We start from the raw sequence: 25,055 nt of genomic DNA on the forward strand, positions 1-25,055 counted from the left end.
ACTGTGATGTCAGAGGAACCACTCTTAACAGAATGGGTTTGCCGCTCTGATATCACGCTCTGGCTTGATGTCCCTTTTATGTCCATATATGTAGATCGCTAATGTCATCACGAGTCACACTTGCAAATTAATTGCGTCCTTATCCGTTTTATGCCCATATATGGAGATCCCTGTCCCGATGTCTTGTTGACTATCATGCAGGGGTCTCCATATATATGAGTAACTGGTCCGATATACATCACAGGCCACTGGCATAAAAGCTCATGAATATCAAAACGAATCTATAAGAAGATTGTTTTTTTCCCGGTGGAAAGAAGAGTCAAGTCTTTCCACAGTCACCTCCGCTGTTTACGTGCGTGTTGGAAAATTATGTATCTGTGAAACTTCAGTAAAAACACCCAAAATTGCTGGCAAGGGGAGACTAGAAAACATTTTAACTCAGTCTTTTTGTGTCAGGGCACCCCATAAATATTTGTTTTAATCCGAGGCACCCCTACATTATAATTTTCACTCCCAGCACCTTATATTTATAGCATATCGTCGTTGTCGGGTCCAAAACCGTTTTTATTCATCTATAAAATGTACTAAAATGTACTAAACTAGTGAAAACAGCAGATCTAAAAGCACACAACGCCTCGCATCGCGAGGCGTTGTGTGCTTGTAGATCGGCTGTTTTCACTAGTTTTGTGCGACAGTCTTGTATGATGAAGCAGGGCTTTGCTTTACCTAAAGACGTACACATTTGAAACTTGGAGATACGAGGTTTCTGCCCGACAGTGACGATATTCTAGTGATTATGTTGCGAGGAAAACGTTGAGATAACAGCCATTTTGGTTAGAACTGACTGAAAATAACATTGCACTTCAAGTTTAAAAGGATACTAAATATATTTTCAAGTGTCCAAATACATTCCAAATATTATCAAATGATCTTGCGGCAGCCCAGGGTGCCCCGTCACCCACTTTGAAAACCCCTGAGTTAGAGAGTTAATGGGTTAAGCATGGATTGTGACAGGTCTTTAGACAGACAGACAGACAGACAGACAGACAGATCTCCTCCCAGGCATTAGGTAAATAGAGCCGTCTTATCTACCAGCGGTACCACCGCATGACTCACACTGTAGCATGACTCATAATCTGACACACAGAATAATAGACCACTTCACCGCTCATCCACTAAAGCCAGCCACTGTTTTATGCCTGGGTTCGTGTGGGGGCGAACAAAGACCAGCCCATCTACAAAGCTCACAACACGTGGCGCCGCGCCGCGTTGTGAGCTTGTAGATCGGCTGTTTTTTTTTTTTTTGCCTGTGTAATGACAAGCCGCAAATAGGGCCGTTAGGGTTGAGAGACAGAGCGGTTAACCTCATCTGCAGGCAGAGAGAGAGAGAGAGAGAGAGAGAGAGAGAAAGAGAGAGAGACACACACACCCACACACTCACAGGTATTTTTGTACTCGTGAGGTCATCAATGATTTACGATGGCTATTTTAAATCATGAATGCCATTTCTTTTCTCTTTTTTTTTTACATCTTTTTCTTGGTTTTAAACCTACTCTCCACCCTACACAAGATCAAGATTTGCTTTATTTGGCATGCTATTTTCCATCTGCAAGAAGCTTCAGAAAAAAAAAAAAGATTTGTTTCTCCTACTTAAAGACGGCAAAAGTCTGTGAAAGAATAAATAAATGGTGCAAAAAAAAAAACCCGAATAATGCATCAATCCAAATAAATCAATCCTAAAAATTAGACGAATTCATGCCATCAAAAGAAAAAAAGCATAAATTAACCAGATAAAAACTGTATAAAAACTGGATGAAACTCATCTATAGAGTTCACCATAAAAAAAACATTCTGACTGCGCTGTACACCGATTTGTACTGATTTGTAAGGATACTGTAAATGATGTTTTTGGGATGTTGTCTGTATGTATTGCCGTCCTAATGTCCACGATGATGACAATACTGTGCCGTCTGGCACTCTAACCCTAGCCTCGGAAACACAGGCTTCTTTTGGCGTTCGGAAAGAAAAAGAAGCCTGGGCGATCGCGTTATGATCACTGTTGGAGGAAGTGTAGAATTTCCCTAACCAACCAGAGTGCAGAGAACGTCACACCGAATGTGTTGACATCATGACGCAGCAGCGTTCTCTGCGCTGAGCAGAGGAGCAGAGGGGGGAGGAGAACACATGCTATTGGCTGGAGACTTGCGAAGAGACTCACCGCGCCCGCCCATCTGCCGACACAAACAGGTCCGCGTTAGGTTAGAGTGCTCTAACCCTAACCCAGCGTTTTAAATGGCACTGTGTATGTGTTTGATACTGTATTGACACTGCATCTTTCAGGACAGTGTTTCTCAACCTTTTTTCTGCATGAGCACACTTTTCATGTCCCAAGAATCCATGGGCACACCAACATAATACGGGGGTGTAAATATTGTCACTGTCGGGAAGAAACCTTGTATCTCCAAGTTTCAAATGTTTACGTTTCTTCGCTAAGTAACACCCTGCTTCATCATACAAGGCTGTCACACAACAGTAGTGAAAACAGCAGATCTACAAGCACACAACGCCTCGCACCGTGAGGCGTTGTGTGCTTGTAGATCAGCTGTTTTCACTCGTTTAAATCATCTTTAAAATGATAAATACAATACTGGCTTTCAAGCAATTTCAAGGGGCACACCTGACCCTTCTCAGGGGCACACCAAAGGTCCCCAGGCACAGTGGTTGAGAAACACTGTTTTAGGATGTTGCATCATATCCATCTATCTGTTATTAGTGCCACTAACTGTTCCGCCCCTATTCCAGTGCATTGTGCCTCACTTGATACTCAATGGTGTTTTGAAGAAATGGTGTCACAGTGAAACTTAATCAACTGAGTCGGAAATCCCTCTTTCCGCCCAGCCCATGTTATGTAATTCAGAAGAATGGATGTATCTAGGACATTTGACATCTCGAAGAACTCCTCCCACCCTCTCCATCTGGAGATCTATAGTTACTGGAGTAAGAGAGGAAACAACCATTTTGTCTACCCAGGACGGAGATGCGAGAGACTAGAAAAGTCTTTTGTACCGGCTGCCAGTTCACCTCTGGGGCAACCAGATCTTCTTATATTGTTGTTTGGGACACGATCAACACAATCCTGAGTTATTTTTTGTGTTCAATCTGTGTTTTGAGATATTTTAGTATTTCAGCATGAATGATGATGCATTTTGCATCATATGATGCAGCATGATGACTCATATGATTCATGCTGAAATACTAAAATATCTCAAAACACAGATTGAACACCAAAAATAACTCAGGATTGTGTTGATCGTGTGCCAAACAACAATAAAATAAGATCTGGTTGTCCCAGAGGTGAACTGGCCCTTTAAACTGTACAATGAGACACACAAAGGTCGATTGAGGAGGACTACCTTCCTAACCTAGGATGACGGTACTATAGTTGTACTGACTCTGACCTCTAAGGACCTTCCAGGGAGAGTGCTCATGTGCGTCGGGCTGTGACACCCTTTTTAGTTTATTTTCCTTTCGAGTTGTTTTTTTTCCCGCACTGACTTTTTTTTACACTGCACTATTAGATTGTGTTAGTAGTTTTGGGTATTTTTGCTTGTGTTTGACATGACAGTGAGATACTTGTTGCACTAACTAGCATTGACTGCTATGGTCACTTTTGATTTGGACACTGTACTATTTTGATAGTTGTGCTTAAGGACACTTTATTACAGTATTTATATATTATTCGTTCCCTCTCTTGATGTACCTTGCTCTTTACTGTACTCTGTTCTTGTTTTTCTTTTTCTTACTTCTCTGTAACTTTGTAAATAACCTTATACTGCTGTGCTGCCTCTGGCCAACTGATTTTCCCCCTTGGGATAATAAAGGTATCTATCTATCTATCTATCTATCTATCTACATTTCGCCCAGATCGCGATTCTTGTTCAAAACAAAGCACTTTTCTGCAGACCATAACAAAAGCACGGATGATCACGGTTGTTATTTTTCTTTTCCGGGTTAAAGAAAACATGGTCTGCCGCTCCAGACAGCTTGTGTTTACATCTGGTCATATGCTGCGTTCATGGAGCTGTCGAAAATAAGGTAAAAACACAGAAAAGCCCTGACAGAGGCTACTGCATTCATTAAATAAAATAACTGACAGCGAATGTGTTAAGAAGTTTGAGCACCACCAATATAGAAACATACATTTTTCTGAAAACCATAAGGATTTAGAAGAATTTTGTAGAATTGGCTCTCTGGTCTAAATAGGTTCAGTCTCGCTGCAATGTGCCGTCTTTGTTAGATGCTGGAATGTGATCACACCAACATGCAGGCACGTGCACACATAGACATCAAAGGGGGCTTGAAAAGCAAATGCCCCTTCCCATGCCATAACATACCTGAAGGCAGCATTCAAGATAATTGCCTTGTCCAAACTCATATGCTGAAAGAATTGCCCTCTCTGTGTAGACAATCCATGCCATACCACATCTTCAGTATAGAGGGTATGCACGTCCACTGGGACCCGCCCACCTAATCTAGACTGAGTGGCAAAACATTGAGCAGCATGGAGCATTGGAGTTTGGAAGTGCCAGTTGCAAATCACTCAACGGCCCTGCATACCACCCGTTTCTAAATTGCACATAATGCAGGAGGCAGCAAGATGTTCTGTTGTTGAAAACGAGCGCTTCCAAACTCTGACACTTGGAAAAATAATCCCCTGCACAGAATTTCTTGACAGAAAGTAGCTCATAACATGTCTATTGTGGAGGATAAAGATAATTCAAGCTTTCAGTACAGCCGCAATGTTGGTGAGTTTAACTTTGTTTGATACAATCAGAAAGGACTTCTCTGTTTGGATGTATGGGCTGTCAATGGCAGAAATTCGTTTTTTGCCACTCAGTAGGCGTTCCCACATAAGTGGGAACATAAGTGGGAACAGCTACAGTGATGTCACGCGCATACCCTCTATATAGACTCGATTATGCTTAGTTCAGTCTGTGGCATCAAGCACCGAAATAGGCGGACTTCCAAGCTCACGACGCGTCGCAGCTTGACCCCTTTTAGAAATGTCTCACATTCTCCACAACGTCCCTGACAACATGGCCTCAAGACAGGTCTTTATTCTGGCCTCACATCTGTAAACAAGGCCCTGGACCAGCTTGACCCCTGTGACTTCATGCTTTACAGCTGTCATCTTCTACTCTGTGCTGAATGGTCAACCCCCCCTCCCCCTCCTCCCCCTCCTCAGGATGGTTCAAAGGAAGTGAGGCGACCGCAGTTTTTCTGGTGAACCTGAGTGCAACGGTGGGGGCCGATGGGCAAGGAGAGTCACAAGCTTATGAGAAACAACTGAAAGAAGACCTTAAAACCTGGCGAAAACAGTTGCGTGCATTAGCACAAGATGACAATAAAGGAAATCCTTAAATGGAAAACATTAAATGAACTTCTGAAAAGCCTACTAGGCTTTAAAACCTGGCAAAAACAGTTGAGTGCATTAGCGCAAGAATAGATGAGGATATAGGACATCATTAAATGGAAAACATTAAATTAACTTATGAAAAGGCTTCTAAGCCTACACTAGCCTACTAGTAAAACTAGTGGAACCGCGATCTTTCCACACGTGAATAATTGTGGTTGTAAACAATAACACAGACAATATAAATCCTTAGTCTAGTAGTGGGAAGAAGGGGTTATCATCATGGCCCCAAATAACTATTAAATATCTTGCAATTGGCGACGAGTCTCTTACGAAATCAGCAAGAGTGTCTCTCATTTCATAAAGCTATATAACCTCTCCATCATCGGCAATAGTCAGCGGTGTGTGTTCCCCACACTCCCACGCCCCCACCGTTGCGCTCAGGTTCACCGGGAAAACTGAGGGCGCGGCTAACTGGAGCTCAGTTAGTCTGTTCTTGAGAGACCACTATGTCAGTGGTTCTCAAACCTTTTCATGTGAAGGACCCCCAGAATTATATGTATTTGGCCACGGACCCCCATCTCAAAGTATTTGGTTCCAGGGACCACCCCAGAAACAAAATGTGAGTTACAAGCGTTCGCTTTGAAAATACATATATTCAAAGATTTGCACACATTTTTACGACTTTTTCAAAAATAGCAGATCTACAAGTTGTATATCTGCTATTTTTCACTGGTTAAAGCATTCAATAATTCTAGGCCTAAATGGGTTAATGCCCTAACTTTCTGGGGCTGACTCCATGCTAACCCTTACCTTTCTGGGGCTGACTCCATGCTAACCCTTACCTTTCTGGGGCTGACTCCATGCTAACCCTTACCTTTCTGGGGCTGACTCCATGCTAACCCTTACCTTTCTGGGGCTGACTCCATGCTAACCCTTACCTTTCTGGGGCTGACTCCATGCTAACCCACCTTTCTGGGGCTGACTCCATGCTAACCCTTACCTTTCTGGGGCTGACTCCATGCTAACCCTTACCTTTCTGGGGCTGACTCCATGCTAACCCACCTTTCTGGGGCTGACTCCATGCTAACCCACCTTTCTGGGGCTGACTCCATGCTAACCCACCTTTCTGGGGCTGACTCCATGCTAACCCTTACCTTTCTGGAGCTGACTCCATGCTAACCCACCTTTCTGGGGCTGACTCCAGGCTAACCCTTACCTTTCTGGGGCTGACTCCATGCCAACCCTTACCTTTCTGGGGCTGACTCCATGCTAACCCTTACCTTTCTGGAGCTGACTCCATGCTAACCCTTACCTTTCTGGGGCTGACTCCATGCTAACCCTTACCTTTCTGGGGCTGACTCCAGGCATGCGCAGGTCCAGTGTGAAGTTGTGTGAGGACGTGGTCGCCATGACGATAGGCAGTTGGCTCCCGCCGGCGCAGTGGTTGGGATCGGACCAGGAAGTTTCCCCGTGCCTGCGGAAACAACGTCAGCCAATCAAATCAGCCATCTGCACTGCCGCTGCTTTTCCTGTTTTTTTTTTGTTTTTTTTAAATTCCATTACGTGTTAATTCTGCTGTGATCAACGACTCATAACACACATCAGCGAGATGTCCCTGTCAGGGCCTGGGGTGATATGCCTTCAAATCAATGTCTACAACAAGCAATGTGATGCATTGTGAGCTTGAAGATCTGCTGTTTTCACCGAACCAAAAAACCTGCCATGACTAAAGGACTTTGCACACAGGACCGTTGCGTTTCTTTTCGTTTGCTGCATGATTAAAACACATTAGATTTGGAATCGAAAAGGACTCATAAAAGGAGTCAATGAGTTTTTTACCGCATTCGACAAGACGCACAAATCGAACTGAGTTCGATCGGGGGAAAAAAAGCACAGCCGCAGCCACCTGCCGCATGGCAAATTCGGAGCCGGTGTGTCCCATATCACATAGTCCAATGTCTCTTGTACCCTAAAGCAGGGGTTTTCAAAGTGGGTGACGGGGCACCCTGGGGTGCCGCGACGGCAGTCCAGGGGTGCCGCGAGATCATTTGATAATATTGGCTATTATCTCAACGTTTTCCTTGCAACATAATCACTAAAATATCATTACTGTCAGGCAGAAACCTCAGTTGCACAAAACTAGTGAAAACAGCCAATCTACAAGCACACAATGCCTCGCGATGCGAGGCGTTGTGTGCTTGTAGATCTGCTGTTTTCACTAGTTTAGTACATTTTATAGATGACAAAACTAACGGTTTTGGACATACAAGGTTTCCACCCGACAACGACGATATGCTATAAATATAAGGTGCTGGGAGTGAAAATTATAATGTAGGGGTGCCTCGGATTAAAAAAATATATTTATGTGCCCTGAGACAAAAAAGTTTGGGAACCCCTGCCCTAAAGTACTGTGCTAGTAGTACCTAGTTGCCTGTTGAGCGCCACTACAGCGCTGGGATAAAAACTGTCTCTCATCCTATTAGTTTTTGCCTTCATTGACAAGTGGCAGTGCCCAGGGTGGGATGAGTCCCTGAGAATACTATTGTCCTTCCTGAGACAGCGGGAGCTGTAGAGGTCGGCCAGGGAGGGGAGGGGGCAGCCAATGGTCCTCTCGGCGGACTTCACTACTCGCTGGAGCGCTTTCTTTTCCGCTGCTGTGCAGCTGCCAAACCACACACAGAATAGATTGTGATTGGCTGCGCAGAGGTGCCGAAAGACTGGGGGACGGAGATACACCTAAACCTAACCTTAGTAAAACTAACACTGGTGAATGCTAACCTGGTGAATGTTAAACTGGTGCTTAAGTTACCCAGTTGCTTTTTTTTACACTGAACGGACTGAACGACCTGCAAAACATACTCTCCCATAGGGGTACAGAGGGGTGTCAGTGACCTCTCACCTTTTGACCCTGTCCAGAGAGGTCAGGGGGTCCAGAGAGGTCAGGGGGTCCAGGCTGAGGCTGTGGCAGACCAGAGCCAAGGCCAGCGCGCACTGGAACAGCACCAGCATGGTCGCTTCCCACCGGACGTTCCTTCCTTCCTTCGTTGGTAGGTCGGTTGGTTGATTCGCCCGTTCGCCCCTCCGCTGGCGCTATACGATCTCCTTCGGGTTCCCGACGATAAAAGGACTAAGATCCCAAAAAGGCAGCAACAATAACAGCAACAGCGACGGCTGGGGCGGACGGAAGAAGCAGAGGTATTTTTTTTTTTTTTTTCTCAAAATAATGTCTCGGTTTTCGGGGCCGGGGTTAGAAAGGACAGCCCGGCAGCCGTTTGATTTGGTGATGTGTGGCAGTCAAAATAAGTACAGTATGTATGTATTTAATGATGTATGTCCTCTGAGCTACGAAGGGTTGGCAGAGACAGACAGTCACGTTGCGTTCAGGGTTCTTCCTACAGAGGGTTGGCAGTGACTGTAGTCACGCTGCGTTCAGGGTTCTTCTCTCGCGTGGCTTTGGTTCCTTTGTCTGCCGTCCTTGGAAGTTCATCGGGAAGCGCGTTCCTAAAACCGCCCCACCTGCAGCAAACACAACAAACATGTCATTATGGCAGTGCTTGAACTGATGATTCGCAGCGCGAGGCGTTGTGAGCTTGTAGATCTGCTATTTTTGGCTAACGTTCTCAGAACATGAACACTAGGGTTCAAGTGGTTAATATAAAAAAGGAGAAACTTTCTATCACTCAAAGATTTGGAGGACCTCCTGTAGTAACTCTGAGGACCCCCTAGGGGTCCCGGACCCCCTGTTGAAGACCCCTGCCAAAACATTGACATTGTATATTAAATATAAACATTAGGAGATTGCAGGCTGAGGTCCTTTAGTATCCAATTCAACTTGTAGGAGTTGAAGCTGAGGTTACATTCAGTCCCACAGATAAATGTTGTGAAAATAGCTGAACTAGCTTGTAGATCGGCAAAGCCGATACCGATCAAAGCCGATACCGATCAAAGCCGACAGAGGCATTATCGGCCGATTGCGATCGCTCACCAATCAATCGGCAGATCTCTAAAATGAAGTGCCATGTTTTTATTTTCTAGATGGTCAGTGTGCCATGTCAACAATCAACATACATTTTAATGACACCCCATTAAATAGTCAGACATATATTTTGATTGTCAGGACATTGTTATGACGATCGTTAGACTCAGAGCAATAACCCCCTCCCTCCCCAGTCAAAGTTCAGAATTTGTATGAATGTGGAATTATGTGCAGGATGTAATTTTCTGCAATGTAGGTGAGTTAATTTTACTGACCACATTTAAAACAAGATTAGATTTTAAAGTAAAAATCCTCTCTCAAACTTCTGCCAGTGTGCCAGCGATCACCCTCCCCTGTGCCGATGTTTGCACGGTCCGTGCCTAAGGTTGCCTACCCCTGTTGTCGAGAATCAGGGAGAGTTGGTGATGTGATTGTGAAAGCAGAGGGGAGTGGTGGTGACTGGCTGCTGAGGCAGGGCATTGATTAATGAGGACAGCGGCCATCAAGTGTACACGGCCGCTGTTTGCACTGCGTGTGTGCAAGACATTACTCACCACGTCCACTACTGTTACAGTACATTAAGTAGCTGCAATGTCAACACTTTGATTTTCTACTGGTTCCAACTGTTACTGAATGAAAGATTAGATTTTCTGAAAATTTATATTAGTGTGGTTGCTATTGTATAGGCCTGGGATACTCAAACTTCTCAACTTGTGGGCCACATTACAAAAATGGCAAGGTTTTTTTTTTGATAAAAACCAGTAAGACTCCCTAATCGGGAGATAAGCGACCGTCACGTCGCATACACAAACTTTAGAAGGCAGTCGTAGCCAGTCGTGACGGACGGACAGACTGACTGACAGACAGACTGACAGCCGGTGGAGGTTTTTGATAGTATGTGTTTGTTGACACATTTGTCAACAAACACATTTGTCAGCTATTTGTCTGGGTCGTTGTCTATCTGTCTGCCTGCTATCAAGTGGGATAACGTTAAAGATACAGTAGCTGCTCATCTCTCTTTCAATTGCTTCAGAATGTTATTTATGGCCCACATTCAACACAAATGGCTTTTTACAGAAAATAAACTTCTGAAAATAGATACGGAAAATAAAATAAAATCCAACAATCTACTAAAATAGATTATCCAGACTGTTAGCTACCAAATGGCTACAGTTATGAGTGCTCGGATCTCCTTCCTTTTTTTAAGACTAAATGAAATTGTATTCAAAAGACTAAAACGACAAAGATTTGCTGTCATGGATAACTGTTTACATGTTGAAAAGTGTTCATATATTTTCAAACCTTTAAAAAAAAATTGTGGAAATAGCAGATCTAAAAGCTCAGAATGTGTTACGTGACACGTTGTGAGCTTGTAGATCGGCTATTTCCACTATCAATGTTTTTTTTTGAGCGGTGGTCACACCGTCTCCATAGCGTGGCCGTGTGTGTATCCGACCGTCTATGTATGTGGGTGGGTCCGTATGTAGCCTCATGTGGTGTAGTACCTTTTCTGACCACAAATGTTAAGGGAGGGGCGCTGTTTTCAGGCCAGGCCAGACCAGGCACACACACACGCACGCACGCACACGCACACACACACACACACACACACACACACACACACACACACACACACACACACACACACACACACACACAGGGGGGAAGGGGGGGGGGGGGGGGGGGGCGAAACCACCGCTCAGTTCACACGGGTATGATTTTTTTAAGTATTAAGTTGCCAAATATGTCAGTTGTCAGTAATTTCTTTGTATATTTAGGTTACGTGTCATAGCTGCCATGCATGTGCAACTTCAAAAAGCCTACAAGCCAAACAGAAATGTAATTGTCAACGACAAAAAACACAATTAAATTGTTAACCGCAATTATTTGAGTGACAATAATAAATCGTCATGTTAAATGTCATAATGGTGACAACCCAGCTAGTCACGTACACTAGTACAGGAGTTTCCTAACTTTTTTGTCTCAGGGCACCCCATAAATATATATATATATTTTTTTTTCATAATTTTTATCCCACGATTTTGCAACCCATTTTTTCACCCAGTGCCAATTGCCTATGTAATCCTGGGCTCTGCTCTCCCTCTGCCGTGCCTGGGGAGACAACGGACTGACCTCATGCTTCCTTCAATGCATGAGTAGTCCAAGTTGTTTCTTTTCACCTGACAGGGGGGATTTCCCCGGGATGGACGTAGCGCGTGGAAGGAACACGTTATTCCAACCAGTTCCTTTCCCCTCCATCAGGCGCCCCAGGCTGGCCAGGGGGAGGCATTATTGAGACCAGGATTACTGCATGTTTTTGTGAGGGTATCAACCCTAGGAGACACGGAGAGAACATGCAAACTCCACACAGAAAGGCCCTATCGCCGACCCCACCTAGGGTGTGGGCACTGATGACGCGGAGGGAGAAACACGCCCCCAGCACCACACAGCGTCCCCCGGCGGGAATCGAACCCATAAATATTTTTTAATCCAAGGCACCCCTGAATTATAATGTTCACTCCCAGCACCTTATATTTATAGCATATCGTCGTTGTCGGGTGGAAACCTTGTATGTCCAAAACCGTTCTTTTTGTATTTGTCATCTATAAAATGTACTAAACAAAGTTGTAGATCGGCTGTTTTCACTTGTTTTGTGCGACAGTCTTGTATGATGAAGCAGGGCTTTGCTTTAACAAAAGACGTACACATTTGAAACTTGGAGATACTAGGTTTCTGCCAAACAGTGACGATATTTTAGTGATTATGTTGTGAGGAAAACGTTGAGATAATAGCCATTTTGGTGGTTAGAACCGACTGAAAATAACGTAGTACTTCAAGTATAAAATGATACTAAATATTTTTTTCAAGTGTCCAAATAAATTCCAAATATTATCAAATTATCTCGCAGCACCCCTGGACTGCCATCGCGGCACCCCGGGGTGCCCCGTCACCCACTTTGAAAACGGTTAACCCCTGCACTAGTGTACACTAGCAGGCCTGGTGTTGATTGTTTTGACAACAGCTTGGCTCTGTGACCAACGAGCTTCAGTCTTATCAACATGATTCTGCACAGCAACACCGTGTTCTGCATGTCCAGGGGTGTCGTGTCGGTCACACCAAATTCTGGGCCCCTGGGTACAAGCAGGGTTCTGGGCCCTGGGTACAAGCAGGGTTCTGGGCCCTGGGTACAAGCAGGGTTCTGGGCCCTGGGTACAAGCAGGGTTCTGGGCCCTGGGTACAAGCAGGGTTCTGGGCCCTGGGTACAAGCAGGGTTCTGGGCCCTGGGTACAAGCAGGGTTCTGGGCCCTGGGTACAAGCAGGGTTCTGGGCCCTGGGTACAAGCAGGGTTCTGGGCCCTGGGTACAAGCAGGGTTCTGGGCCCTGGGTACAAGCAGGGTTCTGGGCCCTGGGTACAAGCAGGGTTCTGGGCCCTGGGTACAAGCAGGGTTCTGGGCCCTGGGTACAAGCAGGGTTCTGGGCCCTGGGTACAAGCAGGGTTCCTGGGTACAAGCAGGGTTCCTACACATTTTTACCAATTCATTTCCAAAACTTTTCCAGAATATTTAACCCAATTCCCAGGACTATATAACAATAATTCAGCTCAATAACAGGTCACTTACTCTATGCGCAATGCCTAAAGACAGGTGGTGTATGCCAGTGGCTCTCAACCTTTTCAGGCTGTGACCCCCGAAATAATCATATTTTAACTGGGGACCCCCCCCCCCCCCCCCCCACCCCCACCCTGACGAGCACTAAGAGTTGAGTTGTATAACACGTTTCTATTATAAAAATAGCCGATCTGCATGCTCACCACGCCTCACATTGCGAGGCGTGGTGAGCAACTGAGCATGTAGATCGGCTATTTTCACAATTTCAGCCTCAAATATTTGACAATTTGGCCAATGTTTAATTTGTCATTTCAGAGGTATTAACAAAATCAATAACCAAAGACAATGCATAGCAATTTTTTCCAGGACCTTCCAGGACCCTTGATCAATTCAAAACTTTTCCAGTTCTGGAAAAATATTTTTCAAATTTCAAAATATTTCCAGGAATTTCATGACCGTGGACTGGGAACCCTGTACAAGGATTCACTGCGGCCCCCCCCCCCCCCCCCCCCATGAACTGGGAACGCATTATTTTGTGCTTTAACTATTGAAAAATGGCAGATATACAAGCTTGTATTTTTTCTAAAAAGTGAAAATTTGTGCAAGAATATTTCAAATTTGAAAAACCTATGTTTCTATGTTTCAGTGGTGCTCAAACTTTTTCATGTGAAGGACCCCCAAAATTATATGTATTTGGCCACGGACCCCCCATCTTAAAAATATTTAGTTCCAGGGACCCCCCAGAAGCATAATTTGAGTCACAAATGTTTGTTTAAAAAATACATATAAATCAAGGATTTTTCACATTTTCACGACTTTTCAAAAATAGCAGATCTACAAGCTCGATCTACAAGCTCGCAGCGCGTGCTGCGAGCATGTATATCTGCTATTTTTCAATAGTTAAAGCATAAAATAGGCCCCTCCAACTTGGGCCCCTAGTAACTCAGTCCACTCCCCCCCCCCCCCCTTGTGACGCCCCTGTCTGTGCATGTCTGTTTGTTGTCATCAGCGATGCCAGAATCACGTGGAAGAGAAACAAACATGGTTTCTGGCCGCCCCCTGAAAGCAACAATATGCACAAATAATCCTGATGATTATCCAGCATAAGGGCGACCAGGTTGCAGGACATCATTTGTGGCAGACAGAGAGACAGTGGCTCCTAGACGGAGCATCACACAGCTCGCATACGCAACAGCATTTCTCTCTCTCTCTCTCTCACACACACACACGCCCACACAATTATTGTGGGCTCGCCTATAAGGCGAGCACACTTTAGATGTTGTCATTATTTATCTATCAGTCATATCATACTGTAGACGGGAACTTCGGTTCCTTTCTACTCCTACATACTTAGTGAGAAAATGAAAATAAAAACATCAATGTGTTCAGTTTACAGTGGCGAAGTGTGCTATTATTTTTTATAGCAATCGGCCAAATGGTGGCGCTGTAGGAAGCCTTCGAAAGTGCGATCTTTGAACAGGTATAGCTCATGCTGTGTTATACATACAGCCATGAAACCTGTATACACTTATGCGTCTCCTCATGCCGAACAACTTTTACCCTCTAACTTTTGACCTCTGACCTTTAGGTCTCCCACAATTTGGAATTATATGAAAAACAGTAAAAATCTATCTCCTCCTGGGATTTTCGCGATACGCGCATGAAACTTTTTTCACATGAACTTTGGACCAATACGGTCAAACTAATCTCGGCGGATTTCTTTTAAAGTTAAATATAATTTTTTAATAATTCAATCAATATTGCGGTTTTATGCAAATTATTCTTCGGCCTCTAAATCATACATGCAAAGTTACACGTTCATGGCATTTGGCAAAGATGTGGAGGGTTAGTCAAAGTATCACTGAAACCAATTTTATTCCAATCGGCCAAAGGGGGGCGCTACACGAAGCGTTTGAAAATTCAAACTTCAAACGGGCATAAGTCATGACTCGTTTCGTTTGAAGACATGCAACTTGTTACACGCGTGCTTTGACTCAAGCGGAAGACATCTGTGTCGTTGTTAAGTAAGCTCCGCCCTTCAATTTTCCGCCATTTTGAGCAATTTGTAAAACGCGTAAACCCGCTTTTATTCTGGAATTTTCGCTCCACGTGCACAAAACTTTTTTTACGTGAACTTTGGACCGATATCTAAAGATCTGTCAGATCGTATTTCTTTAAAATTGAAACATGCTTTTTTAAATAAATTCAATGAATATTGCAGTTTTATGAAAATTATTCTTCTGCCTCTAAATCATACATGCAAAGTAACATGTTCATGGCATTTGGCAAAGATGTAGAGTGTTAGTCCAAATATCACTAAAACCAATCTTACCCCAATTGGCCAAAGGGGGGCGCTATATCATTTTGAGCAGTTTGTGAAACGCTTAAACCCGTTAGGATTTTTTTTGCAATTTGCATGAAACATTCTACACACAATCTAAGGACCTTTATCTAATATGCCTATGAAGTGCACACACACAAAAAAATAATAATAATGAATATAGCTGCAAGCAGCGATAAAGTGGCCAAAGCCAAAAACACCTCAAATCATGAACACAGCCTGCAATGTGCGTGAAATCTTGCAAGCACATTCCCAATAGGTCAAGGAACAGATACCACCCTTCTTACATTGGCCTGTTATAGCGCCACCAGCGGGTCAACTTTTGCACAACACATTTTTGGAACAAAATGGACCAATCTTTGACGTCAGTAACGTCAAAGAGAGCACTGCCTGCGATCTTGACATTTTGTACTTTTATAGCCATTGTTTTCTGGCTTGAAGCGAGCCCACAATTGTTTCGAAGGAACAATATTTTTCTAGTTATATTACATAATCGTCTAATAGCAGTTATTTGACATGATCGCAATTATTTTGTCATAATCATTAACAAGTTGAAAAATGTTCATATATTTTAAATAGTTAATAGTGGAAATAGCGGATCTACAAGCTCGTAGATCGGCTATTTTCAGTACTAGTATAAACTAAAGTTGTCAAATGCCATCTGTCAGTCGTTTCTTTATATGTTTAGTTCATGTGTCATATCTGCCATTTGCAACTTCAGAGCCTAAAAGCCAAACAGAAATGTAATAGTCAACGACAAAAACAAAATTAAATCGTTAATCGCAATCATTTGAGTGACAATTAATCGTCATGTAAAATGTCATAATCGTGACAGCCCAACATATGCAACAGCATTTCTCTTTTCACACGCACGCACGCACGACAGCTGCTCAGTGTAATGTCTGCTAATGGAGGCAGTAAGCAAACACAGATACCGTACTGCGGTGGTTTTCAACCCTTTTCATATCAAGGTAATGGACCTTTATTTATTAGGTATTTGAGTCACAGACCACCAGATTTTAGCCAGACCCAAAACCTGGAATATTGTGTTATATCGTTGAAAAGGATTTAGTCCACGATCCCGTGCTGCATTGATAGGAGAAAGAACTGGCAAAATGTTGATCAAAATAACAATTCTTCTTGTGTTTTGAGTAATGCAGATGTTTAAAGTTATGCAACTCTTGAGAGCGTAAAATGGAACCAAATGGATTAGGCCCATTCGACTGCCTAAATGCCTTCTGACTCAGTGGTTCTCACACTTTATCGTGCAAAGGATTTGTCCACAGCTCTTTGTCCAAAGTCTCTATATCGTATTAAATAGCTCTATATTGTGACAGTAATCATTGCTATAGAGTGTTTGTTCAGTTACAGTGTTAAATAGCTCTATATTGTGATAGTAATCATAGCTAGACTGTTCAGTAACAGGGGTCTCAATGTCCCACCAGCTAGAGAGAAATAAAGAGAAAATACATTTTGAGTCCGGGATGCCAATTATAACAACAATAAACAAGTGCAATTGGCAGTGATGAAACAAAACAAAGAAGCAGACAAAATAAACTCGATTAAAGTTGACGAGATGGGTTTTCTATCTGCCGATCAGATGGAATTGGTGTCCCCTCTTAGAAGTGCATTTTCTGTTTACTAATTAGTAAAGAGCTGGAGACTGCTTCCGTTTTTGAGCCGTGCGTCAGGAAGCCAGCTCAGATGGTGTGGCGCAGATAGAGAGAGGAGACTGAACGCATCATGGCCTGAGGTGTTGGCTAATAGAGAGAAAACTAGACGAGTCATGGCCTGAGGTGTTGGCTAAAGGATGACTTAGGAGAGAAGAGAACACTTTCTTTCTGCAAGCATTAGTTCCTGTTTTTCTTCTATTTCTCAGTCTTATACAGCTGCAGCATTCTTGATAAATGTTTTAATCAAAAGAAAATAACTAAAACAAAAAGAATACTCCAGACACCAGGGATAAACAATGTGTCCATGATGCCAAAGACCTGGTCAAATTTGAGATTAGATTTTACACATCATTATAATGATGACACTTTACTACGACACTAATATGGCACATCAGGTGTCCAACCAGTACTAGTGGTTCTCAAATGGTTTATTTGCAAGGACCTCCCCTTAACTGTTTCTGATCATAATATTGTCCTCTCATTTGTCATTTTGTATGTCTGTGGCAAAAATGGAATCGTGGTCCTCTGGAGTGAGTGTGGAAATGTGTCTCTCTCAATCAACCCACCCCTGCTCCAGACTTAAAGGCTACATGATTTTGGGAACCGTTGGTCCTCATTAAAGCCTTACTCATTTATTCATCTGAATAAAAGGTCAAGATTATGAGCGATTCCTTTTTGCCCCCATTATTAATTACAGTCACTGAAATAATTATGGCACCCATTCCTCACAAGACACCATTATGATCTGCAGGGACGTGAAAACAGCAGACCTCCAAGCTCACAACGCGTTGCGCTGCCACAGTGGTTCTTCCAAAGGTTTTAAAAATGTGTTAAAAAGACTGCACAAAGTGACTCGCTGCGAGCTTGTATATCTGCTATGTTTGAAGAGCCAGCGCTAAAATCCAAAACGACACGGATGCTTCCCGGTTTTAATGGGAAGCATCGCCCTACTTTAAAAAAAGTAGGGCAAGTGATGATTCTTTGGTTAAAATACATGTTAAATATCTGTGTATTCTGATACTCGTTGAGTGTTTGTTCAGTAACCAGGAGTCAACATGTCTATCCAGCTCTTTAGTAAACAGAAAATGCATTTTCAGGCCAGCACAGCACACAAACACACACACAAACAAACGAACGCACACACACGCACACGCACACACGATGAATGATCTTTGCTCCTTATGCAGCAGTGGAAAAACAAGCCGTTTGCACTTGTTTACAGAGTGGCAGGTGCAGAATTATTATAATAAGGAAAGAGACCCTTAGGTACCAACATCAGTACAACATGGAACTGTGGACAAACTCTTATCCAACGATAACAAAATATTCTGCGTTCCGTTTTGGGTCTGAGAGGATAAATGTCATCAAATGGTGGTCCGTGGCTCAAATGCTGAATAAATAATGGACGTTGATATGAAAAGCCTTGCCCTTAACTCAGGCAATGACACTAAGGCGGTATAGCTCAGGGGTAGAGAAACCGACATTAGAGCACGAAGGGTTACCGAAAGGTTCCCAGTTCGAATCCAGGCTCCCCCTGAGTTAATGTCAAAGAGTCCTTGAGCAAGACTCTGAACCCCTAGTTGCTCCCGGTGAGCAGGTTGGTGCCTTGCATGGTTTCCTCAGCCATCGGTGTATGAATGTGTGTGTGAATGGGTGAATGTAATGCACAATCTCTGTAAAGCGCCTTGGATAAAAGCGCTATATAAATGCACCATTTAGCATTTACCATTTAAGGCTTGCCCACCTGCCCCCGGCAGGTAAATAAAGTTTTCGGGCAAGTGAAGTTTGCTTTCAGGTTGCCTGGCCGGGCAAGTGCTCATTTGAGAGGGGACGCAACCGTCTATAAACACAAGATGTCTGTCTAAACACCTGAACGTGGCCAGAGGGCTGCCTTCTGGTCAGTGGAATGTAAAATAAGAGTGCCGTTTATACCTATACTGTGCTGTTTTGACTGTTGCTAGTGCTACACTTAAAAATATAGTGTGAAACCATAGATAGACATATTCAATCATAGCTACGTAGGTATTCGGTATTTGGATTTGGAAGTATTGAGGTATGATTTATTTATTTTTTGTCGCACAGCCCCAGAAAGTAAAGAAATGTGTTAAATTGAGCGGTAATTAAAATCTTACCTATCATTTTATAATTTACTTTTTGGACAAGTAGAACATGACCTGTACTTGGTGTCAACCCCTGGCCTTAACCCATTAACATCTGAATTCCATTCTAGCTACTTTCTGTAATTGTGTAGACTTCTTGCTGAAAACTAAGTAATGCAGATGATTAACAATAATTTAACTCTTGGGAGCGTAAAATGAACCCACAAGGGTCCACTTCTTTTGGTTACATACGGTCCATTTGGTCAAATCTCCATCATTTAGCTGGGGACCACCTGGAACCCCCTCAAGGACCACCTGTGGTCCCCGGACCACTGGTTGAGAACCACTGCTCTATAGCAATGATTGCTATCAGAACATACTGTAGTGCCATACCATTTTCCTTTTTTTCTTTAAACCAAAATATACCCTATAATCTTACCCTATTTGTACCTGCCTCATGATACTAGAGCCTATCTGTAATATCTGTGTGCGTATCATGTGCATATAGGCTATAATAGAACTCATATCAGGAACGTTTGAACAAGTTTTTCTTGTTTTTTTACTTCTTCTGTTTCCTCTTCCCTTTTCCTCAAACATTGTACAGAAATATGAATTTCAACCACAGTTTGTCACACCTGTAAACCTGTGTTGAATTTCTAAAGCATCCAATTGTGTGCTTGTAGTTCGGCTATTATAACCTTTTTTTTTTTAAAGGGCTCACTTTTTTGCCACCCTCGGGTTGTTTCTCTGATATGATGACAGTAGGGGTGCAGGAAAAAAATCGATTTGAATTTGAATCGTGTTTCTAACATGTACATTTTTATTAGATATTATTTATTAGATATTAGATATGATTTTTATTTTATGATTCTTTTATTACGATAATTTATTAGATATTGTGTTGTGTTTGTACACGTTAAAAGAATGTGTACAAGCATGAATACATCAGACATGTTGTCTTGGTTTTACCTTTGTGTGTTTATATTATTGCAATAATTACAAAAGCCACGTAAATGTACTCTGCTTTCATGCCAGCAGACTGGAGTAGATCCTGATATATGAATTGAATTATAAATCGTTTCTGAATTCAAATGGTGAATCGTGACTCCAAGAATCGATTCTGAATGGAATCGTGGGATGCCCAAAGATTCGCAGCCCTAGATGACACCACTGCTTTCTGACTACGATTCCCAAACTACAGCCGTCGTTAATCTGCTAATAAGTCCTTGATGGTGTCGTCAAATGATATCAAATAAACAAATGTAGCCACTGAACTTTGCCAAAGAAATGATATGTTCATTTGCATCATGACACTGTCATGTGCCAGCCTGCCAGGCTACAAATATAACACAATGTTTAACCCATTCACATCAGGAAAGCATCTTTATCATTTTAGATTTTTAGCTACTGTATACAGCAACATACAGTAGATCTCTAAAACAGTGGTTCTCAACCTGTGGGGGGGTCCCCATATTATCTTGGGGGGTCCTCAGATGATTAACTTAATGTGCAACATTGTTTTCTCTCTCAACAGTAAAACAACCCAATATAAAGTTTAAGTGTATATCTGCACATTTCTAAAGTGACAATTTTAAGGACTTTTTAATACCTCTAAAATGACAGATTGTCAAATATTTATTGTGAAATTAGCCGATCTACACATCTCACAACGCCTCGCAACTCCCAAGCGCTCGCCAGGGTGGGCGGTCCCCAGTTCAACTATGATTATTTTGGGGGTCGCGGCCTGAAAAGGTTGAGATCCACAGCTCTAAAACAATAACAGATCTAAAAGCTCACAGCGCTGTCTGCGAGCGTCATGAAAACCAGGAAACTATCTTGAGATCAATTGAGATATTAACCACTTATTCAAATAAAAATCAAACCTCGGTTCGAAGTGAAGCGGTGAATCTGAGTATAAAATTGTCTAGAGCTACAGAATTCAGAATTCTGATTTTATCTGGAGGGCCGGATTGTCATGTGAAGCTTGACCAATCCTCAAACTATGGTCTCATTGGACATTTTTAATCACCGGGACGGACACTACACACATATTCAGATAAAACCTGTTCATTCTGGACTGAAATTACCATATATGGACATGGGACACACACATGGGACACACATTTACGGACAGATAAATCCTGTTCATTCTGGACTGAAATGACCATATATGGACATGGGACACACACACACAAAGCCACTCCTTGGAAGCGGCTTTCACGGCTTCAAAAATAGCAGATACAAGCTCATAGCACGTGACGATGAGCATGTTTGTTAGAGATGGACCGATTGCAAAATTCTTTGGCCGATAACCATCCACCGGTTTTATGAAGGTCTGACCTGCCAAAAGAAAGATCTTTCCGATACCGATTTCTTTAGCTAAGAACTAGAAAATATTGTTGCTCCAATACTCTTTTTTTTTTTCCAGGCCAAGTAGGCCTACAAGACATACTTAAATTTGAGTACCAATAAGCTAGAAGAACACTAATGCCAAATCAATCTCAATAGTACAATATCCAAAATCACAGACAATATCCAGTCTAATATGACCGTCTGTACAAGGCAGGAGGAAAGCAGGTGACGCATGCTTTTTCCCCCCCTTCTTTTTGGAGAGGACATCGACACAGGATTATGAAATGTATCCTTACATTGCAAAGGTAATCCAGCACCATCTGTATTATTTAGGCTGCCACTAAGTAGACTGGCTGCTACTTGCTAATGTTTACTTTAGTCACAGGACCAGAGCATCATGCTGTGCAGTGCCATAGACAATTGGCATAAAACCGGTATTTATGTCAGTGACGTGGCGGTCACCGATTCGGACGGTTTGATATCATACCTGCCGTTTTTTTACATTGGCCGATTCCGATTTCCATCCCTAATGTTTGTTGATCTTGCTTCTGGGTGTTCCTGGTGACAGTCCTGGGGGTAGGGCTGTCACCAACATGACGATTGATTGTCCCTCAAATTATTTGCCATTAACGATTTAATTGTGTTTTTGTCGTTGACAATTACATTTCTGTTTGGCTTTTTGAAGTTTCACATGGCAGATATGACACGTAACCTAAAGATACAAAGAAATTACTGACATATTTGACAACTTTATACTTAAAAAAGAACATTATGCGACGCGTTGTGAGCTTGTATTTATGTCAAATAATTGCGATTAGACCAGGGGTTTTCAAAGTGGGTGACGGGGCACCCTGGGGTGCCGTGACGGCAGTCCAGGGGTGCCGCGAGATAATATTTGGAATTTATTTTGACACTTGCAGTGATGTTACTAGGTTTTCAATGTAATGGGTCCCGGGACCCACAGGTGGTCATTCAAATGGGTCCCAGAAAAGTTTTATGAGTCCTCAATATAAAGTTTACACGTGCAAAATGGCGTCGGACGTCGGTGGAATCAAAACATTGACGTTTCAATCGCCTGTTTAAGACTTTCTACGTGGATTTTATTTGTGTTAACGTAGGGTAAAGTAGGATGCTTTCACCCATGAACAATGGTGGTGTCTGTGGACATTTTTTTATTCTTTTACAGCGACGCAGTAAATTATTTTAAAATGGACTCCAATGGAGGCGCATCCCCGGGACCCCAGGACCATGACATGAATGAGTCCCTGGGTGACTTGAATGAGTTTTTGATGCGGGATGCGCACGTAATGACAACCAAAATGGCTATTATCTCAACGTTTTCCTCGCAACATAATCACTAAAATATCATCACTGTCGGGCAGAAACCTTGTATCTCCAAGTCTTTTGGTAAAGCAAGGCCCTGCTTCATCATACAAGACCGTCTCACAAAACTAGTGAAAACAGCCGATCTACGTGCTGTGCTTGTAGATCTGCTGTTTTCACTAGTTTAGTACATTTTTTAGATGATAAATACAAAACGAATGGTTTTGGACATACAAGGTTTCCATCCGACAACGACGATATGCTAAAATATAAGGTGCTGGGAGTGAAAACTATAATGTAGGGGTGCCTCGGATTAAAAAAAAAACATTTTGGGGTGCCCTGAGACAAAAAACTTTGGGAACCCCTGGATTAGACGATTATTATGTAATAATTGTGACAGGCCTAGATGGGGGTCGGTGGCCGGCCAAATCCATATCATTTTGGGGCGGGGGGTCCTTGACAAGAAGAAGTTTGAGCAGGGGCGTCACACCAAATTCTGGGCCCTGGGTACAAGGATTCACTGCGGGCCCCCCAAGAATGTTAACTATTGAAAAATAGCAGATATACAAGCTCGTGCCGCGCTGCGAGCTTGTATATCTGCTATTTTTGAAAAGTCGTGAAAATGTGTGCAAGAAACCTATGTCAAGGACCCCCAAGATGATATGTATTTGGCCACGGACCCCCATCTCAAAATATTTAGTTCCAGGGACCCCCCAGAAGCAGAATTTGAGTTACAATACATATACATAGATACATATATTCAAAGATTTTCACACTTTTCAAAAATAGAAGATCTACAAGCTCGCAGCGCGGCACTCGGTGCCGCGCTGTGAGCTTGTATATCTGCTATTTTTCAATAGATAAAGTTATTAGGGCCCCTACACCTTGGGCCCCAGTAACTCAGTCCCACTTTCCTACCCCTTGTGACGCCCCTGAGTTTGAGGACCACTGACTCAGAAACATTGTGTAGAACGGGCCTGCATGGGAGGGGGGGTCTGAATGGCTTGAGCCCATGCATTATTGATGATGACACGCATACATAATGTCACCTCGTTGAGCACAGAATGAGTTGCCATGGCGACCCCACTGCTTGTCAACGTGGGGTCTGGGGACCCCCGGTGGGCCCTAGAGGGGGTTCCAGAGGGGTCCCTCCCCACCCCAGACCACCAGCTAAACGACTGATAGTCAAGGAAACACAGAGTAACCAAATGGACCCTTACAGGTCTGTCACTCTGACATGGAACCAAATGGACCATTACAGGTCACGGAGTGTATACATGGAACCAAATGGACCATTACAGGTGTGTAACTCTGGGAGTGTACAAATGGAACCAAATGGACCCTTACAGGTGTGTAACTCTGAGTGTGTACAAATGGAACCAAATGGACCCCAACAGGTCTGTAACTCTCTCTCACTCACACGCACACACACACGCACACGCGCGCACACACACACACACACACACACACACCAATCAACCCAATAATAACATGTTACAATGCAATAATAATGTTGATGTCCTCCCACACCCCCCACACATGCACGCGCGCGCGCGCGCGCACACACACACACACACACACACACACACGTCATAAAGGCTGTGTCGGGGCCGCTACAATCAAAGCAGACACATAATATCAGACAACACACAATGTTATGTTACCACCCACCCTCCCTCTATCTAGCCTACACAACATGTAACAATGCGTTGATTTCAACATCATCGTGACGTTACGTTAGTATTAATAGCAATGATGTTGAAATTCAACAGACAGACAGACAGACAGACAGACAGACAGACAAACAGTGAAACGGATGCTAGTTAGGTTGTGTTGTTTAAAAAACAAACAAAGGTGCGATTAACGCCCATCTGCTTTCAAGGCCCTCTAATAATAGCTCTATCTGACTTATGCTATTGTTATTATTATTATTAATACTAAATATTCTGCTCACCGTTCATAGGAGGGTCTTTGGCAGCAGATCTTGGTGCGACATGTTGGTTTGATGTGAATGCGATCACTGACTGACGGACTGTTGCTTTGCTTAGAGGTGGGACGTTCGCCCACGAATCGAGTCTTTTGAACGGCTCTTTGAAATGAACGATGGGATCCGGTTCGCAGCAGCAGGGTGTCGTTCCTTTGTTTTTTTTTTGTTTTTTTCTTTTTTTTTTTTCATTTCTTTTTTTTCTTTTTTTAGGAGGGGGAGTAAAATTCTTTATCACCACTGCCATGAAATACTATAGTCTGCCAGTTTACAGTTTACAGTT

General features: G+C 43.1%; 1 protein-coding gene across 2 annotated transcripts in view; it reads right to left on the reverse strand.

The window, feature by feature from the left end:
- Positions 1–24,832, reverse strand: part of pam (peptidylglycine alpha-amidating monooxygenase) — a 67,896-nt gene extending 43,064 nt beyond the window's left edge. For both annotated transcript variants that reach the window (XM_080743830.1, XM_080743829.1), the window contains exons 1-3: positions 24,743–24,832; positions 8,316–8,932; positions 6,761–6,890 (exon numbers count right to left, since the gene is read on the reverse strand). In XM_080743830.1, the coding sequence (XP_080599956.1) occupies positions 6,761–6,890; positions 8,316–8,425 (240 nt within the window). In that variant the 5' untranslated portion in view covers positions 8,426–8,932; positions 24,743–24,832. The remainder of the gene's footprint in view (positions 1–6,760; positions 6,891–8,315; positions 8,933–24,742) is intronic.
- Positions 24,833–25,055: the final 223 nt, after the last annotated feature.

This window comes from Nannobrachium achirus (assembly GCF_963921795.1).
Source record: "Nannobrachium achirus genome assembly, chromosome: 15".
Classification (NCBI taxonomy): Eukaryota; Metazoa; Chordata; class Actinopteri; order Myctophiformes; family Myctophidae; genus Nannobrachium; species Nannobrachium achirus.